The following is a 24,581-nucleotide window of genomic DNA, read 5'->3' as shown; positions in this document are numbered from 1 at the left end:
TCTCTTCGACAGGGAGCCAGTGGAGAGCTCGCAGGGGTCAGGTGATGTGTTCACGTCGTGGGATGCCGAGGATGAGTCTGGCCACGGTGTTTTGGATGGTCAGGAGTTTGCGAAACAGGGATTTCTTGATTCCAGCCTACAGGGCGTTTGTTGTGCAGTTTGCTTGTTATGAGTGCATGGGTGACGGTCTTCCTGGCTTCGAGGGGACCCACTTGAAGGACTTGCGGAGGGTGTTTTAGCAGATGGAGGTGATGGCGCTGATCTGTCGGGTCATGGTAAGGGAGCAGTTGAGTAAGATGCCATGGTACGAGAACATGGGAGCCTTAGCGTGTGCACATTAGATTCACACAAGACTGTGGCAACCTCCCAGCCTTTCTTCACTTTCTGGGTCTGCTGAAACCAGCATATGCAAATGTATAGATGAAACATGTAGACCAATCAGACCAATTACAGAATATGAGTCAAATTTAAAGTCTTTAGAAGTATCTGCCCGTTTTTCTTTTAATCCTGTTGTAGGGCCCGGTATTAAAATTTTCTCTAAGGGGGACCCTGTGGATAGTTTTAACTCACAATCACTTCACGTGGCACAAAAGAAAAAAAAACACCAGCTCCGCTGTAATTCAGGTGACTCAGCACACCCGAGGTGTACTTGGCGCCCTGGGTGGGAACCCGATGATTAAGCATGCCACCAACTAGGGTGATGGGTGAGGGTTCTTTTAACAAAAAAATTGGTTTCTCCTGTACAAACTAGTAATCGACTGGTGTTAAAATACTGTTTGTATGAGCCGGTTCTTTTTGATTGAGATAGATTTGTTACATGGTAAAGGAACAAGTAGCTCTTATTTCCTCGCTCTCCTTCTGATATTAAATAACCTTTCTGAACCAGAAAACAAACAACCCAGACTCAGGATTAGTTATCTATTGAAAAAACGAGAAACGCTGAAGGTAAGTGAGACTGAAAACTAAAACAACCATCACTCTGTGTCCCCCACTCTTCTACCTCATTGTCTTTACTTCTGGTGTGCCGCATTCCTTTTTCCTACACTTCCCATTTTTACACTATCAAATTCAACCACTTTACCCATATTGATATACCTGCCATTCTTTTAGCTCACCTCAGTGTCTACAAGTGCACTGAAATCCCACAAGTATGTTTTTAACAACACAACTAACATATTCCACTGTTTTTGGGTACAGAAGCACAGGCATACACGCACATTACCATACTTAATTTCTTAACATGTAGGGGATCTGTCTGCTGAAGAGCATTTCATTTACCATCATCGGTCTGTCATTAGAGACGTTGAATCCTCTTATTCCATAATCCCGCAGCAGTTTCTTCATCTCCATTAACCTGTAACTTTCTTGCAATAATTGTACTCTGAGAAGATAAATATGACTGCAGTAAACAATTCGGACAATAAACAAACCAACTGCACGCAAAAGTTAAAGCACAAGTTACTACTTGTGTAACGATATATCTGTAAGAGACATTAGTTAGTATTAAATTCCTTACCTTAGAATATCCCCAGGCGTCAGACTGGATCCGGAAACTTTTGCGTAGCAGTACCCTTGCGCGTCGGTAGGCGTCGTCTGCGGCTCCGCGTCAGTCGTCGGCGTCGTGGGCGCCGTGATGACATCGTCGGAGTACTTAGACGCCGCCTCCGCGTGCTGAAGTCAGTTCTTAGACACAGCTTTTCCGCGCCAGAATCGCAGAGCCATGTCAAAAAACCAACACTGGTGCCATTGAAACTAGGGCCCTGAAGGGGTAAACCCTAACCCTAGATATCGGTTCGCAGAACGGGGAGGATGGGTGGGTCGGTAAGGAATCTAATACTAACTAATGTCTCTTACAGATATATCGTTACACAAGTAGTAACTTGTGCATCTGAAAGAGACACGTTAGTATTAGATTCCTTACCTTAGAATAGATACCCCAGCAATACCAACCCCGGTGGTGGGTCTGCGAACCAATAATCACACCAGAAAGTCCTGGAGGACAGAACGGCCAAAGAAGCCATCCCTCCGGACTTGGCTGTCCAGGCAGTAGTGTCTTGCAAACGTGTGCAGCGATGCCCACGTAGCTGCCTGACAGATGTCTTGTAAGGGCACTCCCCGGCCCAGGGCAGTTGTAGTCGCCGTGGCACGGGTAGAGTGAGCCCGCAATCCAACAGGGGGCTCCTTCCTAGCCAAGGAGTAGCATGCCTGGATACACATGATGATCCACCGGGAGATGGTCCTCTTGTGCACCGCTTTCCTCTTCTTCGCGCCCACGTAACCAACAAAGAGTTAGTCATCCACCCGGAACTGGCGTGTGCGATCCAAGTAAAATGAGAGCGCACGTTTTGGGTCCAGACGGTGGAGCCGCTCTTCCTCTTTAGAGGGATGGGGTGGCGGGAAGAAGGTTGGCATGGTGATAGACTGCCTGATGTGGAAGGCCGTGACAACCTTGGGCAGGAAAGATGGCTTAGTACGCAACACCACTTTGTCCGGATGGACAGAAAGGAAAGGTGGAGTACAAGAAAGGGCCTGGAGCTCACTCACTCTCCTGGCAGAGGTGATGGCAACCAGGAAAGCAGTCTTCAGAGTTAGAAGGCGTAGAGGACAGTTGTGAAGTGGCTCAAAGGGAGCGCACATCAGAAATGTAAGAACCAGGTTCAAGTCCCACTGAGGCATCACAAACGGAACAGGAGGAAACGTGTGTGTGATGCCCTTAAGAAATCTATTTACAATAGGGGACTTGAACAAAGAAGGTTGATCAGGCAGCCTCAGAAAGGCCGAAAGGGCAGAAAGGTATCCCTTGATAGTGCCCAGAGCAGAGCCATGCTGGGCAAGAGAAAGAAGGAAGAGAAGAACCTCAGAAAGAGGGGCAGCAAGAGGATCCACAGCCTTCGCTGTGCACCATGCCACAAATCCGTTCCACCTGCAGGCGTATACCGACTTTGGGGAGGGACGTCTGGCTGCCAGAATGACGTTACAGACTTCAGGAGGCAAGTCAAATGGCCTCAACTGTCGCCGCTCAATCTCCAAGCATGGAGGTGGAGACTGGACAGGTTCGGGTGGAGGACCGTCCCCGGCTGCTGCGACAGAAGGTCCTCCTGAAGAGGCAGACGAACCGGGGGATCGACTGACATACTGAGTAGCTCTGGAAACCAGTACCTTTGTGCCCAGTCCGGAGCCACAAGGATGACTTGGGCCCGGTCGCGCTTGATCTTCTTCAGCACTCTGGGCAGAAGTGGTATAGGCGGAAAGGCGTACAGTAGACCGCAGCTCCACTCGCGACGAAAAGCGTCTCCGAGCGAGTGCCGCCTTGGAAATTCCAACACGCAGAACTGATGACATTGCGCGTTCTCTTTGGTGGCGAATAGATCTAACCAAGGCTCTCCCCATTGCTGAAAGAGGCCTTGCGCCACGTCCGAGTTCAGACGCCACTCGTGATACATCATGCACCGACGGCTGAGCTCGTCCACCCTGGCGTTCAGAGAACCTGCCAGGTGTTGAGCCACCAGGGTCACATCCTGGCGTTCCAGCCATTGCCAGAGGCGCAGAGCCTCCTGGCAAAGGGTCCACGACCCCACCCCGCCCTGTTTGTTGCAGTACCACATGGCGGTGGTGTTGTCCGTGAACACCTGCACTACACTCCCCCGGACAGAGGGGAGGAATGCTTTCAGTGCTAGACGAATCGCCCGTAACTCCAACAGGTTGATGTGGAGGCGGGCCTCCGCCGGAGACCAGAGGCCTCTGATCTCCGCCTCTCCCATGTGGCCTCCCCAGCCCTGGAGGGACGCATCCGTCACAACTACATGCTCCGGTTGGGGAAGGGAGAGGGATCTGCCGCTGACCCAATCGCGGTCCGTGAGCCACCACTGCAGCTGTCTCGCAGTGCCCTCCGAGATCAGGACGTGGTCGGATAGGTTGCCCTTATGCTGGGCCCGCTGAAACTTCAGGTCCCACTGCAGAGCCCGCATCCGCCACCTGGCGTGATGCACCAGCAGGATGCAGGAGGCCATCAGCCCCAGAAGCCGCAGCGTCAACCTGACCGAGACCCGGGATAACGGCTGAAAGATGGGAATCAGAGCCTGAATATCCCAGACCCGCTGCTCGGGTGGATAAACCCGAAACTGCGCTGAGTCGAGAACCGCTCCGATGAAAAGGAGCTTCTGAGAGGGGCACAGGTGTGACTTCGGCACATTGATTGAGAACCCCAGCCGATGCAGGAGATCTGCCGTAGTCTGGAGGTGGCTGACGACTGTCTGGGGCGAGCCCGCCTTCAACAACCAGTCGTCGAGGTAGGGGAAGACTGAAACCCCTAACCTGCGCAGATGAGCTGCGACCACCGCCATCACCTTTGTGAACACCGGTGGGGCGCTGGTAAGGCCGAAGGGGAGCACGGTAAACTGAAAGTGCTCGTGGCCAACCGTGAACCGCAGGTAGCGCCAGTGGGCCGGCAGGACGGGGATGTGGAAATAGGTGTCCTGCAAGTCCAACGCTACCATCCAGTCTCCTGGGTCCAGGGCAGCTAGGACCTGAGCCAGTGTCAGCATCTTTAACTTCTCCTTCCGGAGGAAGCTGTTGACGTTCCGTAGGTCCAAGATAGGGCGTAGGCCCCCTTTGCCCTTCTTGGGTACCAGAAAGTAGTGGGAGTAGCAACCACACCCTACTTCTGGCCCAGGAATGCGCTCGATGGCCCCCTTGGCCAAGAGGGCCGTAACTTCCTCCTGCAGAAGTCGCAAATGATCCCCCGATACACAGTGGCTCTGCGGTGGCATGGCTGGAGGAGTCGCCTCGAAGGGGAGGGAGTGGCCCCTTCGGACGATCTGCAGCACCCACCTGTCCGAAGTGACGGTGCGCCAGTGGAGGTGGTGATGGCGAACCCTGCCCCCCACTGGCGTCACATGGGCCTGAAAGCACGGACTAGGAGGGTTTTGAGGCGGATGCTGCAGGGGAAGGTGTGGACTGACCTCGCCGTTGTCCCCGACCGCTGGGACGGCGGTTCCCACGGCCGCCACCACGTTGGGTATTACCCTGCGGAGCGTGGCTGGCAGCACGTGTGGGTACACCCCTTCCGTGGCCACGAAAGGAATGAAAGGCAGCCGATTGCTGGCGCGGGGCCGATAGGCCCAAGGACTTGGCCGCAGCCCTGGAGTCCTTAAAGCGCTCGAGCACATGGTCTGCCTTGTCGCCAAAGAGGCGACGGCCATCGAACGGCATGTCCATCAATGTGTTCTGGACATCGGCCGAAAAGTTGGCGGACCTCAACCAGGCGTGGCGTCTGACCGCCACCGTCGTTGCCATCGCTCTACCCAGTGAGTCGGTGGTATCCAGCCCACACCGAATGGAATATTTGGCTGCATCCCGGCCCTCCACAAGGGCTTGGCCGAGTTTGGCCGTACCTCCAACGGACACTCTGGCAGCACGTCCGCGACCGTATCCCACAGAGAGTGGGTGTAGCGGCCCAAGAGGCATGCGGTGTTGGAAGACCGCAGTCCCTGACTAAGGGACGAGAAGATCTTTTTGCCGTACTGCTCGTACCTCTTGGATTCCCTGTCCGGCGGTGCCGACGGGAATGCGGTCTGGGAATTAGAGGCCTAGATGACCAGGCTCTCGAGGGTAGGGTGGGTGGACAGGAAACATGGGTCGCCCGGGGCGGAGCGGTGGCGTCTGGCCACGTTCCTATCTACGGGCGAACCCGTAGCGGGCTTGGACCAAGTGCCCAGAAGAACGTCGGTCAAGGCCTCATTAAAGGGCAGCAGAGGCTCGGCCGAGCTTGACTGCGGTTTAAGGACCTCAGTGAGGAGATTAGTCCTCACGGCCGCGAAGGGGAGCTCAAGGCCCAAGGCCTTGGCAGCCCTCATCAACACCACACTGTAGGTTGCCACCTCCTCCGAAGCCACAGTAGGAGGGGAGACAAAACCAGTGTCTAGAGAAGTGTCCAGGCCACTGGCCTCCCCAAGGTCTCCTGCCCAGTCCTCATGAGACTGACACTCTCTGGTCAGAGGGTCCTCAGACCCCTCCCAATCCTCTTCATCACCCATCTCCTGAAACTCAGGGTTCTCAACTAATGGGGCCTGTTCATAGAAGTGAAACTCCCCAAACGACGTCTGGAGCGGCGCCCATCGGGGCCGTCCCGACGATGGAACAGGAATGAAGGGGGCATCGGGGACGGCGCCGCCCGAGGACGGCGCCGGAGGCGACACCTGATGGTCCGACGCCGGGGAGGTCGTAAGGTCCACCGGCGATGATCCAGATCCCGAAGAAGGTCTAGCGGCGTCCCGCGGCGCCGGGCCCGAAGGCGCCGGCGGCGCCGGGACAGCTGGACCCCGCGGCGCCGGGCGAGCGGGAACCTGCGGCGCCGGGCCCGAAGGCGTCGGCGGCGCCGGGGCCGAAGCACCCGACGGCGTCGGGGCAGAAACCCCCGACCCGCTAGGGGTCCCAGACGGGTCCGCTGGGCCCGAAGGCGCCGCGGAGCCCGTCGGAGGAGAGAGTTTCCTCATGGCCATGAGGAAGCGCTCGATCTCCTCCGGCGTCGCGTTGAGCCCAGGGACCGGAGGGTGTGGAGCTGAACGCGGCGCCCGCGACTCCGACGGAGTCACCCGAACCCCCCCCGGCCGCATCGCGCGAGCGTCGGGGGGAGTCCGCAGAGCAATGACGCCTCTTGGACTTCTTGTGCTTCTTACCTGACGACGACTTCGACCCGGAGGAGTGCGGCCTACTCTCGGAGCTGTGGCGGCTCCGAGCCCGCGACCTGTCCCTCGACCTCCCGTGGGACCGGGACTGACTGCCGGAGTTCGAGTCGCCTGCGGGACCGCTCCCGCCTGGCTTTCGAAGAGAGGGCCCGGCAGTCGGAGCAGGCCTTGTCGTCGTGATCGACGCCTAGACAGGTTAAACACAGGTGGTGAGGATCCGTCACCGACATCAGGCGGTCGCAATCCTCGCAACTCTTAAAGCCGGGCATCCCTACGGCACCAATCGGAGTCGAAAGACTTCGAAAAATGATCAAAAATCGATCAAAAAGTTAGTCAAAAATTGACTAGGGTTACTGCTTTTTCCAGATCTGCGCTTGCTGGCGCGGAAAAAAGAAGAACTGACGTCAGCACGCGGAGGCGGCGTCTAAGTACTCCGACGACGTCATCACGGCGCCCACGACGGACGCGGAGCCGCAGACGACGCCTACCGACGCGCAAGGGTACTGCTACGCAAAAGTTTCCGGATCCAGTCTGATGCCTGGGGATATTCTAAGGTAAGGAATCTAATACTAACGTGTCTCTTTCAGATACAAATCTTACCAGTTGGTATTCAAACAGTCTAAGAACCAGGTGCTTAAGTATCCGGCATTGTCAAAGCTCAAGGAGGACCATCCATTGTTTTGGTCTTTTAAATGCTCAGATAAAAGCTTAACACACTATTATTTTAATATACTTTAAATAATTCCCAAGTCAAATTTATTTTTTAATTTGACAGATCTTCATGAAGTAAAAAACACAGGATGTCTGCCTTCTCAGTTGTCAAGGTCATGTCACAACAGGTTCTTTCCATCACCCCAAATAGCATCTCATCTTGCACTTGAAAGACCAGGCTTCTTTTTTTTCCTTCTCCCCCATGATGAACTTTGACATTTCTGAAGAATGACTCTGAAGAAAATACTAGTAAATCCAAAGAATTTTGTTCAACTGTAGGATGGAGGATATAAGCAACTCTTATCTGTCTAACCAAGCTATATGTTATGTAAGGGCCCCCAACTGGGTCTGACTAGTACGAAGGTCAGAGGGCAAATAATCCAAACTGTTTGCCTTAATATTCTAATGACCCTTTCACAACTTTACACATAACACCTTTTATGTTGGCGAGTTAGTGGGTTTCAAGTGGATTGTTTCACCTTAATTCATTTTTATGGCACTTTAATATATTTATTATCAATAAATTGCCTCCACAACATTACATTGCCCAATTCATGCTTCATGTCTCAATTGCTTGAGTTTCTTGCTCCTATTTCACTTTCTACCATCAATGTTATTGTTCTTGGAGATTTCAATGTATGGGTGGATTGTCCTAACAATACCAACATGTTCAGACTCATTAACGAATGACAAACTTTAGGTTTATCTAGATTTTAAAGTTACCTACACATATAAAAAGCCACCACCAATTGTATTCTTCATCTTCAAATAATAACCAGATAACACCCTTCTTTAAACAGGCCTTCCTTATCCAGTTTAATTGTGGATCACAGGGCAAAGTATACACTCAAGCCTGTATGCAGTTGGCATCCGGCAGGGCATTGAGCACAATCCGCCAGAAACCCTCAAGGCAGGCCCTAATCTCCTTTGAACATAGAGTCTATAAGAATGGTTTGTTCCTTTGACTGTATTTTCACTTGGATTAGATAAACAAGTTACTTACCTTCAGTAACGACAAATCTTTAAGAAAAATTAGTTAGTGATAGATTCCTTACCTTAGAATTACCCCCAGGCGTCAGACTGGATCCAGAAGTTTTCGTCAACAGTACTCTTGCGCGTTGGTAGGCATAGAAGTGCGGCTCCGCGTACGTCGCGGGCATTGTAGTCGCCGAGATGACATCGCTTGAGCTACTTAGACGTGCCCACGCGCGCAGACGTCAGTTCTGTACACTACTTTCCGCACCAGGAACGCTTAGCCATGCAAGATACTGACCACTGGTTTATTGAAACTAGGGCCCTAAAAGGGATGACCTTAACCCTAGAAATCAGTTCGCAGAACGGGGATGATGGGTGGGGCTGTAGGGAATCTATCACTAACTAATGGCTCTTACAGATATATCGTTACCGAAGGTAAGTAACTTGTGCATCTGAAAGAGACACATTAGTGATAGATTCCTTACCTTAGAATAGATACCCCAGCAATACCAACCCCGGTGGTGGGTCTGCGGACTAAGATCACACCAGAAAGTCAAGGAGAACAGAACAACCAAAGAAGCAGTCTCTCCGGATTGGACTGTCAAGGCAATAATGCTTGGTAAAAGTGTGCAGCGAGGCCCACGTGGATGCCTGACGGATGTCTTGCAGGGGGACACCATGTCCCAATGCAATAGTAGCTGCCGTCGCCCTGATAGAATGGGCACGCAATCCCACCGGAGGTTCCTTTTTAGCCAGAGAATAACAGGCTTTGATACACAAGATGACACAGTGGGAAATAGTCCCCTTGTGTACATCCAGACCTTTCTTGGCGTCTACGTAGCCTACAAAGAGCTGGTCATCCACCCGAAACTGTTGTGTGTGATTCAGGTAAAATGAAAGCGCACGTTTTGGGTCCAGACGGCAGAGCCGCTCTTCCTCTCTGGAAGGGTGAGGCGGTGGAAAGAACGTGGCCAAGGTGATGGTTTGCCAGATTTGGAAGGCAGTAACAACCTTTGGCAAGAAGGAGGGACGAGTGCGAAGCACAACCTTGTCCGGATGAACAGACAGAAAAGGAGGCTTACAGGAAAGAGCCTGGAGCTCACTCACCCGCATAGAGGAGGTGATGGCAACCAGGAAAGCAGTCTTCAAAGTTCATAAATGAAGAGGACATTTGTGAAGCGGCTCAAAAGGAGCGCACATCAGATAAGTAAGAACCAAATTCAAGTCCCAATGCGGCTTTACAAACGGAATAGGAGGGAAAAGGTGAGTAATGCCTTTGAGAAATTTCTTAACAGGGGACTTGTAAAGAGAGAGGGCTGATCAGGGAGCCTGAGAAAGGCTGAAATCGCAGAAAGGTAGCCCTTAATAGTGCAGAGAGCTGGCCAGAGAAAGAAGGAACAAAAGGACTTCTGAAAGAGGGGCAGAAGGGGGGGGGGGGGGGGGGGGGTGATCTACAGACTTTGCATGCACCATGCCACAACTTTGTTCCACCTGCAGGCGTATACCGATTTAGTGGACGGACACCTGGCTGCCAGAATGATATAACAGACTTCAGGAGGGAAGTCAAATGAAACAGCTGTCTCCACTAAAACTCCATGCATGTAGGTGCAGACTGGACAGGTTCGGGTGGAGGATCGTCCCCCGCTGCTGCGACAGAAGATCCTCCCGAAGAGGCAGACCGATCGGGGATCCATCTGCCTTTCCTGCTGGAAAAGTGCCAAATGATCCCCAGACATGCATTGGTACGGAGGTGGCATGGTTGGAGGGGTAGTCTCGAAGGGGAGGGAGTAGCCCCTCCGGACCAGCTGTAAAACCCACCTGTCCGAAGAGATGGTGCGCCAGTGTGGGAGGTGATGGCGAATCCTGCCACCCACTGGCGTTTAGTGGGCCTGAAACACCGGACTAGAAAGGTTTGGAGGCAGTGGCGGCAGGGGAGGTGGTGGACTGACCCGCTCGCTGGCCCCATGACCCACCTCTGCGGGTCCCACGTCCGCGGCTGTGCTGAGACTGTTGCTGCGCAGTCCCGTGGCTCAGATACCAACATGTTTGGGGGCCCCTTCCTTGGCCACGCAAGGAGCGAAAAGCAGAAGCGGAAGGAGTGTGCGTGGCCGAAAGGTCTAAGGACTTGGCGGTAGCCCGCGAGTCCTTAAAAAGCTCCAATGCAGTATCTGCCTTGTCGCTAAAAAGGCGAGTGCCATCAAAGGGCATGTCCATCAGAGTGTTCTGGACATCCCCGGAAAAGCCAGTTGTCCTCAGGCAGGTGCGGCGGCATAGCGCCACAGTCGTGGAAATCGCTCTGCCCAGCGAGTCAGTGGTATCAAGGCCAAAACGAATTGGCTGCGTCTCTCCCATCAGCAACAGCTTGTAAGAGCACTGTCCGGGCCACCTCCGTACACTGAGGCAGCACCTGCGCAACCGTATCCCACACAGAGTGTGAATAACGGTCCAAGAGGCATGCAGTGTTCACAGACCGCAGCCCTGAACAGGCAGAAGTGAACATTTTCTTCCCAAACTGCTCCAGTTTCTTGGATTCCCTGTCCGGTGGTGCGGAAGGGAATGCGCTTGGGGACGCAGAAGCTTGGACAACCATGATCTCAGGCGTAGGGTGTTGGGAGAGGAAAATGGGGTCACCCAGGCCGGGCGATGGCTTGGGACCACGTTTCTATCCACAGGAGCCCCTGTCTTTGGCCTGACCAGGTGCCCAAAAGGACATCTGAAAGTGCATCGTTGAAAGGCAGCAGAGGCTCCGTAGAGGAAGATGCCGGCCGAAGCACTTCTGTCAGGAGGTTAGTCCTGACGGCTAGGGAGCCGGCCGACGCCGGTGGCGGTGCCGTATAACGTCAATGGAGGTCATATGAGGCCACCCAACATCGGCTGGGATCCATGCATGGATCCATAGGGGTCTCACAGCGTTGAAACCGGAGTCATCGATGAAGTCGGGGCTGGAGCCGGCGACAAAGAGGAGGAGCGAGGACCCCCAGATGGGCCAGAGGGGGCCCGAAGGCGCGCCGGCGGGGCCGGACAGGCTAAAAAGATGGGCCATGGCTGACAAAGTCCTGCAGCTGGGACGGAGTCGCCGACAGCTCCGGGATGGGCAGGTAGGCTGTCCGCAACTGCGCAGACTCCGCCGGAGCCGTGGGGTGGCACCACCCGCACCCTCAGCCATGTCGCGTGACAGTCTAGGGGAAGGTGAAGAGCGACAACGCTTCAACCTCTTGTGCTTCACCTTTCCGGACCCAGAGTGCAAAGGCTTTGTCGAACGATGGTGGTGGTGGCTCCGCGACCGGTCCCTCGACCTCCCACGGGACCTTGAACAGCCTGGAGCAGACTCCCGGGCCTCTAGCAACTTTCAGGACCGCTCCCGCAAAGTTTTCAGAGCCATGGCCTGGCATTTGGGGCACGACTGAGTGGTGATCGTGCCCCAGGCAGTAGAGACACTCACGGTGCTGATCCGTCACCGACATCATGCTGGGACAAGCCCCGCAAGACTTAAAACCGGGCATTCCTATACACCAGAAGTAAAAAATAAAAAAAATAGACAAAAATCCAAAAAATTGACTGGGTGTACCGCTCTCTCCGGATCTGCGCTTGCTGGTGCGGAAAGAGAAAGAACTGACAGCGCGTGTGGGTGCGTCTAAGTAGCTCCAGCGACGTCATCTCGACGCCAGCGACGTACGCGGAGCCGGACGACGACGCCTACCGACGGGCAGGGGTACTGCTGACGAAAACTTTCCGGATCCAGTTGGACGCTTGGGAGTAATTCTAAGGTAAGGAATCTATCACTAACGTGTTTCTTTCAGATTCTCTTTTTAGACTCAACTACCCCTATCAAAAAATTATGCAACCATTGTTCCCAAGCCTTTACTCTCAGAACTTAAACTATAATGCACAAAATTGTAACTGAAATGGAGACGGGGTTGTTATCACAAGAATAAATTAAAGCATTCAGTTGCCTTAAGAAACTATACATTGAAATTAGGATAACTAAAGCCACTTACCATAAAAAAGAACATGACTGCTTCAGCCAACTCTAAACCAATATTTTAAAATGTTGATACCATTGTCATCTCAATTGTAATTCCCAAGCTTTACACCCTGCTCAAGACATCTGTGAACCTGTATCCAATGTTCAACATTTTCTGCTGCAATCACTGTTGACTATTTCATAACAGCTAGTTATGCTTCCATTAATCATTATTCTCTTTTGGATTCTCAGAGGCTTCGATCCTCTGACCCCCAGAATTGGTCAAGAAATTTAAGCTAGCTGTCAAATCTGTTTCTCCCTTGAGAAACCTTTCCCGTTTTTTATTTTCCATTGTGGTATTGACAAACTGATCCCACAACATTTTCCGGCCCTCCCCCAGCTCACAGAACCATTAAGTGCTCCTCTGTTTTGTGCCATGTTACTGGTTTTAGAAGCATGCTATAATGTCTCCAATTCTGAAAGAAGCTTCTGCAGACCCGAATATTCCTAGCAATTACTGTCCATGTTTTTCTTCTGACAGTTACCATTAAAGTTTTAGACCTTGTTGCCACCTTCAATACCATCTCATGCACCATGCTGATTCAATTGTATGAACCCGACATTCAAGGTGCAGCCTAGCTCTAAGTTGGTTTCTGTCCTACTTACAGGCCAGAACACAAGCAGGTAAGATACCGGCTTGCTAATCTTCCAATAGACAGGTTAGGCAAGGGGTCCCTCAGGGCCCCTCTCTTATACACACTTTAACATTTATGTTGCCCCCCTTGGCCCACCTGATTAATTTGGTTTATCCTCTGCAGAAAACACGAGGCACATTATACCACTGGATGTCTTGCTTAGCCACACCAAAGAACAGTTTTGAAGTGGCCATCTGGAACAATAAAATGGCACTAAAATAGAACTCATGTTCTTGTCCTGAGAGTGACAAAGTATGGTTGCATAGCTGGTGGGCTGCTTATCTGGAACACTCAGCCCTCCAAAATTTCCAGAAGCCAGTGTCAAAGCCTGGGATCTGTTTGGTAAAGTCCCTCATCCTGGACTTGCAGTTCAAGAAGTTAACTTAATTCTGCTTTCTTTTCTTTCGGTTAGCAAACTTGTAGATCAAGCCACAGTCATGTTGAGAGTGGACTATTGTAATGACCTGTAACTAGGTCTTAGTAAGAAACCAATTCATAGCCTTCAGTTGATTTAGCACTGGGCCATTCATAAAATGTTTAGCCTGGACAAACCTGCAACCATCCCCTCTTTTAGATGCCAACTACGTTGGAACCCTATCAAGCAATGAGTTATGTTTAAATCCCTTTGCCTTGTATATTGAGCATTTCACCGAGCACCTTCCTTCAAATCCAAGCAGTGCCACTCTTGCATGGAACTATTGATGCCTATTCTGAGTTCACTTGAAACTGCAACTGGTGGGACTTTCAAACTGATAAATTGCCAAGGATCTGTTTGATGTCTCACAGTGTGACCAACTATCAAAGACCAGGATACATATCAGACAAACATTACGGCACCATGCTTGTTGGATGCCCACAACAATGGAAAATTAGGGACTACACATCACAACAGTGAACTCTCACTATGATCTTATGGCTGTAAAATGAAATAGCTAGATTAAAGAACATAATATGCAGATAAACTTAAGACTTGGAGAGGTTGCAGAAATAAAGATGGATATATGCATTTGCTTTGCATATATTCTTTCTTCTGTGTATAATGTTCTCCTTTGGGTAGAGTTTGAGGTACTTACGTCATTGTATATGGTTGACACACACACTCAAGGGAGAAAATAAGCATTTATGAGGCAGGGTTTTCAAGCATTATTCAGAATCATTGGTCAAATGAGGTCAGTTAAATTGAGTTTAGAAACATCTCATTTTGGGATGCATTTTCCAATTGTTGAAGTAAAAGGCGTCACTGTGGGACCACTGCATTTTGAAAATGTGGCACAAAAGCTGATCAAATGACCTAATCTGGAAGCAGAAGTTCAATTCAAGGGAGGAGTTACACATATGTCAATCCTTAGGCACTTACATTTGATTTACGGCACAAATGGTGTAACATGGTGTGCTGTGGGGCTTACACATCATCACCCACAGAGTAGGCTTATGGTAACTGTTACGATACATTACATTTCCAAAATGACAAACTATACCAGCATTATGCCTTACTTGGGATGGTTCATCTCCAAATGCTGCTTTACCAGCTGTTCCACGGTCTCGCTCCAGGGCATTGCTGCACCATACATTATCTGCAGCACTGCATCCAAAATCAGCTGGATGGAGAGGAACAGGGGTAATGTTACAAAAATTAGTACATTTCACTCGGTCTTATAAAACAAATGTTTTCACTCAGCAACTATAACCACTAATTGTTAAAGTAGAACCATCTGTACATTACAGTTGCCTCACAACATGGACAAGATACACTTATTCGTATGATTTTAAAACAAAGAGCTGACTAATGTAGGACTGGCAAAATAATTTGGATTTTTGCTTACTGTTTTGTCAAGCTTAATGCACCCATCATTGTGAATGTCCATTTAACCAAAATGGCTGCATTTTTCTTCTTTGCTGGGCTAGGCAATGTCCAATGGGAGGTCCTTAGTGCCCACCATACTCCTGATTGCATCACCCTTCCTTTTTCTTCATCTTTCCACTGCCCTTCCCTTCTTCCCAATCATACTCAGATATTTTTTTCTTTAAATTAAACCTAGTGGTCTTGGTTATTGCCCATTATATGAACTTTTTAAAATGTTTTATTTCTAGTTTTATGTGCTTTCTTTAACAACCCCAAAAATGCTACATTTCCCACTATCATCACAGACCAGACATTTCTTAAACATTTGGCAGTTAAGACAATATCCTAAATAAATATACTCACATCTGTATCAGACATGCAGCCCAGGACAGCCAATGCTTTTGCCTCCCAAGCAGTTTCAAACAGCGAGGCAGATCGAGATCTGCAGCGTTCCAGCAAATCCTGCAAGATTGGATGACAAAACATGTTTTCTTTGACAAGTTTCCTCCTTTTCCGAAGAATAAAAAACTATAGTATTGAGCAATGGGAGATGTACAGAATGAACTCCGTTATAATGATGTACATATTTCATGAATATTCCAAGAGTTACTAAATTTAAAACATTTAAGAGAAGTAAAACATTAGTGGTTGAACACAGAAGCGATATGTAGCATACACGTTTTTCTTCAAGTTAAAAGTTGCAAAGATGAGACCAAAACATTGGATTACAATCCGTGCCACCAGAGATATAAGCCCCACACGCATGTCTTGGGCTTTCATTTACAACTGTTTATTGTACTGGTTATTAATAACGGAGCTAAGTAGACTAGGCACTCAGATTTAAACAGCTTACAAAAAGAGCTTTGAGTCAGACGCAAACCTAATAAGTTAGCAATTTTTCTTTCTGCACCTTTAGACCCAACCAACTAGGCAGATTACATTTAATGAAATAAAAAAAATATTATTTTCAAACACGCCTATTACCTTTATGTAGTGAAGAAGCAGTTCTTCCTCTTGCAGGTTGTAGTGGTGCATATATGGTCTTATGACTTTCTCCAAAGTTGAAGGAATAAGTTGCGGAGCTAAAACTTTATCCAGCATCCGGAACACAATTGTAGTTGTGGTTTCCTAGGAAAAGGAGTAAACATATTATTTAAGATTGACAAGCCAGAGATAGGCACACTGCAGCAGATACCAAATAAATTAGCACATTTATTAATCAATCACTTTAATGCACAAATACAGACATATCATCATCAATAATTTCAATTCCAATGTTTAAATTATACTTATAAGACACTGCATATTAATGATTGAAAGGTACGCAAAAAGTGAGATTCCAGTCTTAAATACAGACATCAAAGGTATCGTTATTAAAACTTAACGAAACCTTTCTTTGAATAAGTTTCAATTTTAGTTGAACATAAATTACAATGTAGTACGAACAAACATCTTGTGAAGTGCATTCTGGATGGGTTTATTTTGAAGAATTTGATTGTTTTCCCTGGATTTTCCAGTTTCAGAACTTTTCAATTATGAATCAAAATTACGTTCCAAGTAATATTCAATGAAAAAAGAAATCTCACTGGTAATTTTTGGTTGAGGTCTTCATAATTAAGCTTTGCTCCTTAAGAAAGACCCACAGAACTGTAGATGCAAGAAGTTAACATAGCTTCAGTAGAAAAGACTTCTGAGACTGCTCAAAATATTTTCAGGCTAACATGTAACACACCATGATCAGACCAAGAAACAGTTTGGGGACAACATAGAATTAAAAAACATAATTAAAAAAGATGCATGCAAACCTCATAAAACCTAAAATAAACGGTGCAAAGCAATTTGAAAACTATATTATCTATCCTAAGTAATATCATGGTTAAGCTCACTGACAAATGACGCCAGTTTTCACCAAACTTCCAATGACAACAAGCTTGATTACAGATAGAAACGCAATTACCAAACTTAAGATGAAATCTACTTCATAGTCATGTTTACATTTTACCTTTTCAAAGTCATAAAGAGTTAATTTGCAGTTGTACTTTCTATGTAGGTCCACCAAATCTTGCAAATTATTAACCAGTTTCATTAACTTGTGAGCTTCTTCACAATCTCCATCTTCCTTCTAGAAGGGGGAAAAGGCAAAAATACAATATCTTAGAGGTAAAACTGATGTCACAGTAATATTTTAAGCTGTAAAGAGAAGCAAACATATTGGAAAAAGAAACAATATTTGAAATGAAGGCTCAATTACATAAAATGAACAGATTAGTCAGTATCTTTTGTGCAATGTGTCAAACAGGCTGGGTAACTGCCAAACATATTATATTCCAGTATAAAGCACTATAAATACAATTTCTTATTTCATAATATACAGACATCTGCATAAAAGAAGAAGAGAAGATCATAAAGGTTCAGATTAAGATCATCAACATTGACCAATATATAGATTATTATTACGGAAAAGGTTTGCAACTGCATCTACAAGATCAACATCTTCAAAGAGGATACTCAAGGTTTCTTTTGAAAGATTAAGTAAAACTCCAAGCCCAAGGACTAGTTTAAGAAGAAATAAATGAGCGTACAATAATTGATAGGATTCCTTCTTTAAGTGATTAGTTTCACAAGGTCATGTTTAGAAAACTAAGCATAAGAAGTCACCACACCATCATTAACCTCACCTTACTGGGCTAACAAGGACAGCTCACACTATGGAATCCACTAGAATAGTTTGCCTTACACAGTTACATGGGAAGAAAGACCGGACTAAGGTCAGTCAACAGCCCCAGCGGTACCCGGCTCCTGTGGAGGGAGGGGACTTGGACGCTCAATTGACAAAGACATTCATGGAGGATCCCTCTGCTTCTTTGCGTGATGACATCCAATTACTGTGACATCAGCTACCACAGGACCTCAGGGATGTCGAGCATGACCAAGATGAGGTGGGCAGCAGGGTATTTACACTTGATAATGAAAAGGCACGAGGTGAGGAGCTCAAGCATCTGCAACAAAAAGACCTGTGACAAGAATAGCAATTAACCCTACAGGCTCATGCTGAGGACCTAGAGAACCGCTCCTGCAGAAACCACATTTGCATTCATAACGCACTGAATGGATCAGAGGGAACTGACATAAAGGACTACAGTACTGGCCCTTATCCACCAGATACTGAACAGGATGTCAGAGAACAACATACAGTTATACTGGGTACACAAGGGGAGACGCTCGGTGCCATTCTTGCATGCATCCACAACTTGCAACACAAAGAAACTATTCAGAGTAAAATGAAAGATGCCCACCATGTACAATTCCGGGGCCATACAATAGGATTGGTCCTGGACCTTTTCTGCCCTGAGACTCTAGAAACGCGGTGCTTACCTTCCTGCATTTTAAAACCGAGAGCCTACAACCTCCGCCTACTCTACCTCTTCCAGTGGCTTCCTATCCCACTCGGCAGGGGGTCTCTTTAGAGAATTAAAATCCATGATTATAAAGTTCATCTGGCAGGGACAGCGAGCACAGCTCTTGTCGCCTTTTAACGAGGCCACTCGCCAAAGGGGGCCTTGCCCTCCCGGATTTTTTTAATATACTACAGGGCTGCTCAACTACGGGTCATGAGTGAATGGTCACTTGGAGAGTCAGAAAAATTGTGGCTCCATATAGACAGACAGGTGAAGGGTAGAACTATATGGGACTTACCCTGGAGACAAAAATCGGACAGATCCGCCAACGCCTACCTGAGTATTTCTACCTCAACAACCCTACAGGTATGGGATACAGGGACCAAAACGTTGCCACTGACCACTTTCCCATTCTCCTATACACCCATTCATTTTAGAGCGGCCTTTCCTCCAGCACTTCACGAAGGGCCCTTTGACCTTTGGAGACAAGGCAGCTGCATTGTGATCTCGGACCTTTTTCAGGGAGACACAATACGCCCCTTCGCAGACTACACGGCTCGCCTCCAACTCCCACAGACTGAACTCTAACACTACATACAATTGGTGCATTGGGTCCATCAACCACTCTACCGTCAGGTAGCCATGAGTGAACTACTCCCACTAGAAAAATGTGTTCGATCCAGCACCATGGGGAGAGGGTGTGTTTCTTTTCTATATACACTCCTGCTCAATCTGACTCTGCAATGCTCGTAGCGTCACAGAACATTTTGGGAGGGCATGCTACCGTCACCGCCTTCGGAGAAGCAAAAGGACACCCTGTATAAAAATAAGCGAAATTGAATCGCTCCATGTATGTGAGAGAGTCCCACTATAAAACATCATACAATTGGTATCTTCACCCACAAAAATGACATTCAATCTTTCCAGACATATCTGTCCGGCGCTGGCGGGGGTGCGGCCTCCTAGGGGACTTTCAACATGTATGGTAGGACTGCCCGGCCATACAGGCCTTCTGGAAAGAGATTCTGTCCCAAATCAGACTCATCCTGGGGTACCCAATTGGAGACTGTAGGATTGGCCTTTTTGGCTAAAGTTCCCTAAATTTTTTGCATTCCCCCTAGACCATTTTCCTGACAGAGTTGCCAATTTAGATGCTTTGGGTACTTTGCCACTGCTGATCAGTGTCAAAGTACAAGTGTTCCCTGTGCAAAGTGTAATGGCAATTGGTTGGCCATGATTGGTATGTTTGCTGTACTAGTAAAGTCCCTAGAGATGTGCACTGTGTGTGCCAGGGCTAGTAATGAAAAGGCGCGCAGAGAAGGGAACTCAGGCCTGCAATGTAGGGCCTGCGCGCAGTTTGCTAAGTTAGCATGTTGTCTGACAAGTGCAACCACTTGTCAGGCCTTACTTTCCCTTTTTCAAACACATTGGGCACCCCTGTGGTAGGTCCCGGGTAACCCCTGGGCAGGGTGTAAGTAAAAGCCATGACATATACTAAGGTGTGTGTGTAAGATCCTGATAGTGAAAAACACTCCATTTCGTATAGGACAAAATGGGGGAGGCTGGGTGTTGTTTGTTAGCCTAGTTTCCTATAAGTTTAAAATGGAGAGGTGAAGTTTAGTATGTATGAACTCACAGGGTCATAACACATCTTTCTGTGAAAGTGGTTTTGTCACTGTGTTCAGAAACTACTCTTTTAGAAAGTGGCTGAAGTTTGTGCTTTAAGCATTTCTGTGGGTCTCTGCTAAATGTGGATTGACTGTCTGGAGCTGGGAGAGATCTTGACCCAGGAAGGTGTTGAGATGGTACCAGGATACCCTGCATCTGGAGAGTAGGGGGGAGGGGGGAGACAAGCCTAGGAGGTGAAAAGGCCTATGCTGGTGCTATAAACCAATTGACTCATCTCCTGCTGAGTGATTAAGGATCCAGACCCCCGTAGCAAAGGGAAAAAAGTGACACTGGGAGGCAGACAACCAGAACTGATTTGGGCTAGGGGCCAGGGACCCCTGAGCACAAAGAACTTCAAAGACATGAAGGGGTATAACTAAGAGAACTGAAACCCCTAGAATTTGGTGTAGTTTTGAATGGCGAAATGGACAGGTCGAGTCTGTAAAGGCTTTGACCTCTTTCGCGGTCAAGAAGAACCTCTGTCAAGGAAGAAGTTGCTGAAGAGACTGCTGGACAGGACTGACCCTTGCTTTGTGATCTGGGGCTGGCCTGCAGTTTGTAGCTTTTTCTAAGGAAGAGACTGAAGAAAACATTGCAGTGGGTGGTGTCCCCCACCCCCCTTCTTGAACAGGACTGTGCTTTGTGTTGTGTCCTGAACCCCAAGGGCCCCCTGTTTGGAAACACAGGAACATCAAAGTTTGCCGGAGAAGCCACAAGCAACGCGGTGTGGGCGTGCTTTTGCAGTTTGAGACCCTCAGAAGTTGTGCCTTGTGATCATGGGCACACAGGAGTAAGCAGAGTCTCGGACGCGCAGAGTGTGTGTCGTGGTGCAAGCCAAGGCGATGGTAAAGAGCCCCTGGTCGTTGAGTGCACCGAGCGTAGAAGTGAATCTCGGATGCACAGGGTGCATGTTGTGGTGCAGCCAAGGCGTTGGTGAAGAGCGCCTGGTCGTGTGTGCACTGAGCGTAGAAGTGACTCTCGGACGTGCAGGGTGTGTTGTGGTGCAGCCAAGGCGTTGTTGAAGAGCGCCTGTCATCGTGTACACCCGGGAGAAGAGGCAAGTCTTGGACGCGCAGAGTGCGTGTCCTGGTGCAACCAGAGGCGCTGGTGAGGAGTGCCTGTGTAGTGTGTGCACCGAAATCGAAGTAAGTCTCCAGAGTGCGGAGTGCGGGTCTCGGTGAGACCTCCGGAAGGAGGGCCAGGTCATTGAGCCCTCGGAGTGAAACATTAGCGGCTGGTCCGGTAGCTTCGGAGGAGCTGAGCTGCCGGCCTGAGCTCGCCATGCCCATTGATGGAGTACTGGATCAAGGCCCAAGTCGCTGAAGGAGGAGAGTAGAGTGGGGTCGCGCCCCCCCAGATAATGTGGATCACCACCTGGGGTGGGATGCGGGCTTGGAGGGACACTCTCTCGGCCTTTCGCTTCTGTCAGCTGTGCGAGCCTGTTGCTTCGGCTCGGATCGAGGCCCGTGCTGGCCCAAGGAGGGGCAGTACTGGGGCCGGAGTGAGAAGCGGTACATGTGTGTAATCATTGATCCAGGTTGGGGGCAACTGTTACCGGAGCACCTAAACTATCGTATTACACTTTGCATTATTGCTGCTAAATATCGAACTTTTGTATTACTTTATTTTTCCCTTGCAGAGTACATGGTTGTAACGTGGCGCATTGCATTATTTCTTCATTACACAGTCCATGATTGAAGCGTGACACATTGCTTTGTTTCTTCCTTGCACAGGGCATGCTGATAGTGATATGCATTGCATTATTACTTCTATTGCAAAGTACATGACTGTGGCGCTACCTATGGCATTGTTTCTCTATTGCACAGTACAGGAGTATATCGTTGCGCATTGCAGTATTTCTTTTGCAACGTATGTGATTCTAGCAATACGACCTGCCTAACCTTTTGGAAATGGTTAGAAGTAAGCTTAACTGTTGGTTAGAAGCGGTGGTTAGGATTAGAACCTACCAATCCACCGGAAAGAATACTACCCATTATTATATGTTGGTTTTGTATTTTGTGGTCATATCTTCTATCTTCATATATAAAGATTATACTCGTTTATATAAAAACTCGTGTGGAGTCTATTTGTGGTGACATCATTGAGTAACTGAGTGTGGTTGAACATACCGTACACTCTTGCCTTGGAGATAAGCAAGGCTGCTCGTGCCAAGCTACTAATGGGGGGCAGCAGTGCTATCTCAGACGGTGTCCTTACTTAGTCTAACGTTGAAATGAGGGGTCCCGATCTTGCACCGGGCGACAGCGGTGTGGGACAGGGACTCCTGCCTTCAGCATTTGGTGGAGGCGGCGAGAGATAAGGACCCCCCACTTCCAACAGAGACTATATGGAACACATCCTACTGGGTGTCCATGACCCATTGCTCAAGTAGCAGATCATTGGGATAGGTCCATCATGTGACTTTGCTTGGGATCAGCTAAGATAGCTCTGGCTGCAGCTGGAAGAAACCGGAGGCTACTTCACTCACCCAATTGCATGCCCGTCTGTGGCGTGCACTGGCTTTAGAACGATTGTCAGACATAACTGAAGATTCCCGCAAGAGCTTTGACTGTATTTGGAGCCCTCTAGTTGGTTACCTTTCGGAGGGTTATTTGCTTGCAGCCCGAGATTAAGGGTGTTGCATTTCTTCCTGATTTAACTAAGGTACCCTTCCTCCCGTGGTTGGGTCCCCTGGGATCCTTGCCTTCGCTGCGGACCCCCCCATGCTGGATGCGGGGCTACTCCCGTTCGACCCAAAGCTCACCCCCCCCCCCCCCCCAAGATCAGTACACTAGTTATGAGGATCCCTGTGTACGGTTATTGATGGTTCTCTATATTTTTCTCCTTTTTCTCCGTTTCTTTTGCTGTTCTCATGCTACTTTATTTACCCACTAGGGTGTTAGTCGTTCGACCGAGGAAAGCATTCAACCATTCCAGAAGCCTTTAAAGGGGGCTTTGTGCTTGTACTACAGTGCGATCAATTGAGTTATTTTCCGAAACAATGCAAAGCTCTCCTATCAGAGTCGGCTCACAGGACTCGTTCATAATGTAATGTGGAACTGTGCCTATTTTCTAGCTATCTAAAGACTGGACATCTGAAGAAAGTCTGAACGCATTATGGTTCTTGTTCTTATGCACAGTTTGTAATCTATGAATAACACTCGGACAGAATTTGATATAAAACAGAGAGCCTACATTTTAGCTAGATGTCTGTGCATACATGCAAGCTTCAAAGTTAATTGCACATCTACTGCTGATGTTCATATTAATATCCTACTTACCATAGGGATCCAAAGCCAGGAAGATGCCAAGCCAAGATTACTGGGACTCTTTGATGTAAAATACACTTCTGCCATCTCAAGTCCATTCTCTGGCCAATTTGCCTAATAAAATATCAAAGTATCAGTAAAGTATGAGCAAGATTTAAATCTTTCATAAAACAATCTTTTTTAAGAAATGTGATCACCTTATCAGTCAATTCAAGGCTTCGTGCTTTATGCTCCAACCATTTCGCCATGACTCTCTGTAATAAAAATACAATAGTTTTAACTTTTCATAAAGCATCATAGCAAACAGATAAGCCAACATATGCGAAATTAATAGTTTATTTTTACAGAAGTACTAGCCATCATTTTAAAGAAGCTCCTTAAAATGTTTAAGTCAGTTTCAGTATTAAAATTATTAGGAATACTTCACCATGTAGATGATGTAAAGCCTATTTTTTAATTAAATAACAGGTGGGAATAACAGGCGGCAAAGCAACCCAGTGCACCCTAGCTCTCTTATCTATTCCAACAGGTACCCCTGACTCAACCCACCCGTTCCAGGTGTTTAGCTAGCTTTTGGAGCAAAGGGAGCATATTTCTTTAGAGCCAATAGCCCATGCCCCTCTCCTACTGGAGAGTGGAAAAATAGGGGGTATACCCACCCCAAGGAAGAGCCCTTTGGTCCCAACCTGCACATAGTTTTAAACACACCTAAATCTAGTATTTAGGGGCAACCTTGAACCTTGCCTCCTCAGATTCGAGGAAGGAAGAAGTACTGAAGAGCCGTGCTGACCCAGGAAGAAGAGGACACCTACTGCTTTGGCCCCAGCCATACCGGCCTGTCCCGTCTCCGACCTGCCTACGACAAATAAACCGGCGTGTCAAGCAGCCTCCCTAGAGCCCAGAGGACCTGCCCTGCACTCACCTTAAAGACACGGTCTCCCGTGAAGACCAGATTTGCTCAACATAGACTCTAAAACGGGAATCCGGCGACTCCACGTTTGTACACCACTCTGCACCTCAAGATCAAGTGGCCCAACACCATGAGGAGGTCTCCCCAGCCATCCTGACCTGGGATCTGGTGATCCCCGTCCTCCCTCAAGCTCTAAGACAAAGCCTCAGTCTGAAAGGTCCCCCTAACCACGACCAGAGTTGTTAAGCAAGCCCGACGCCAGAAGACACCCCTGCACCAGATGCCCCACGGGCTTGGGTGTTATGTTATTTGGGATTTATAGAGCGCACGGCTACTCGATTGTGTGTCCCGGGGATAAACATCCTGGTCATGGCTGACGAACAGGTACTAGGATCACTGAGATGAAATACTATTGCTGAAATAACTATGTTTTCAATGACTTCCTAAAGGACAAAAGGTCCT

General features: G+C 48.5%; 1 protein-coding gene across 2 annotated transcripts in view; it reads right to left on the bottom strand.

Moving 5' to 3' along the window:
• KNTC1 (kinetochore associated 1) overlaps nt 1–24,581 on the bottom strand; it is a 913,665-nt gene that overhangs the window by 663,377 nt on the left and 225,707 nt on the right. For both annotated transcript variants that reach the window (XM_078667574.1, XM_078667573.1), the window contains exons 23-29: nt 23,407–23,463; nt 23,222–23,323; nt 16,877–16,996; nt 15,859–16,002; nt 15,238–15,336; nt 14,526–14,629; nt 1,279–1,381 (exon numbers count right to left, since the gene is read on the bottom strand). In XM_078667574.1, the coding sequence (XP_078523700.1) occupies nt 1,279–1,381; nt 14,526–14,629; nt 15,238–15,336; nt 15,859–16,002; nt 16,877–16,996; nt 23,222–23,323; nt 23,407–23,463 (729 nt within the window). The remainder of the gene's footprint in view (nt 1–1,278; nt 1,382–14,525; nt 14,630–15,237; nt 15,337–15,858; nt 16,003–16,876; nt 16,997–23,221; nt 23,324–23,406; nt 23,464–24,581) is intronic.

Source organism: Lissotriton helveticus, chromosome 11, assembly GCF_964261635.1.
Source record: "Lissotriton helveticus chromosome 11, aLisHel1.1, whole genome shotgun sequence".
NCBI classification, from domain to species: domain Eukaryota; kingdom Metazoa; phylum Chordata; class Amphibia; order Caudata; family Salamandridae; genus Lissotriton; species Lissotriton helveticus.
This window is presented reverse-complemented; position numbering and strand designations above follow the sequence as displayed.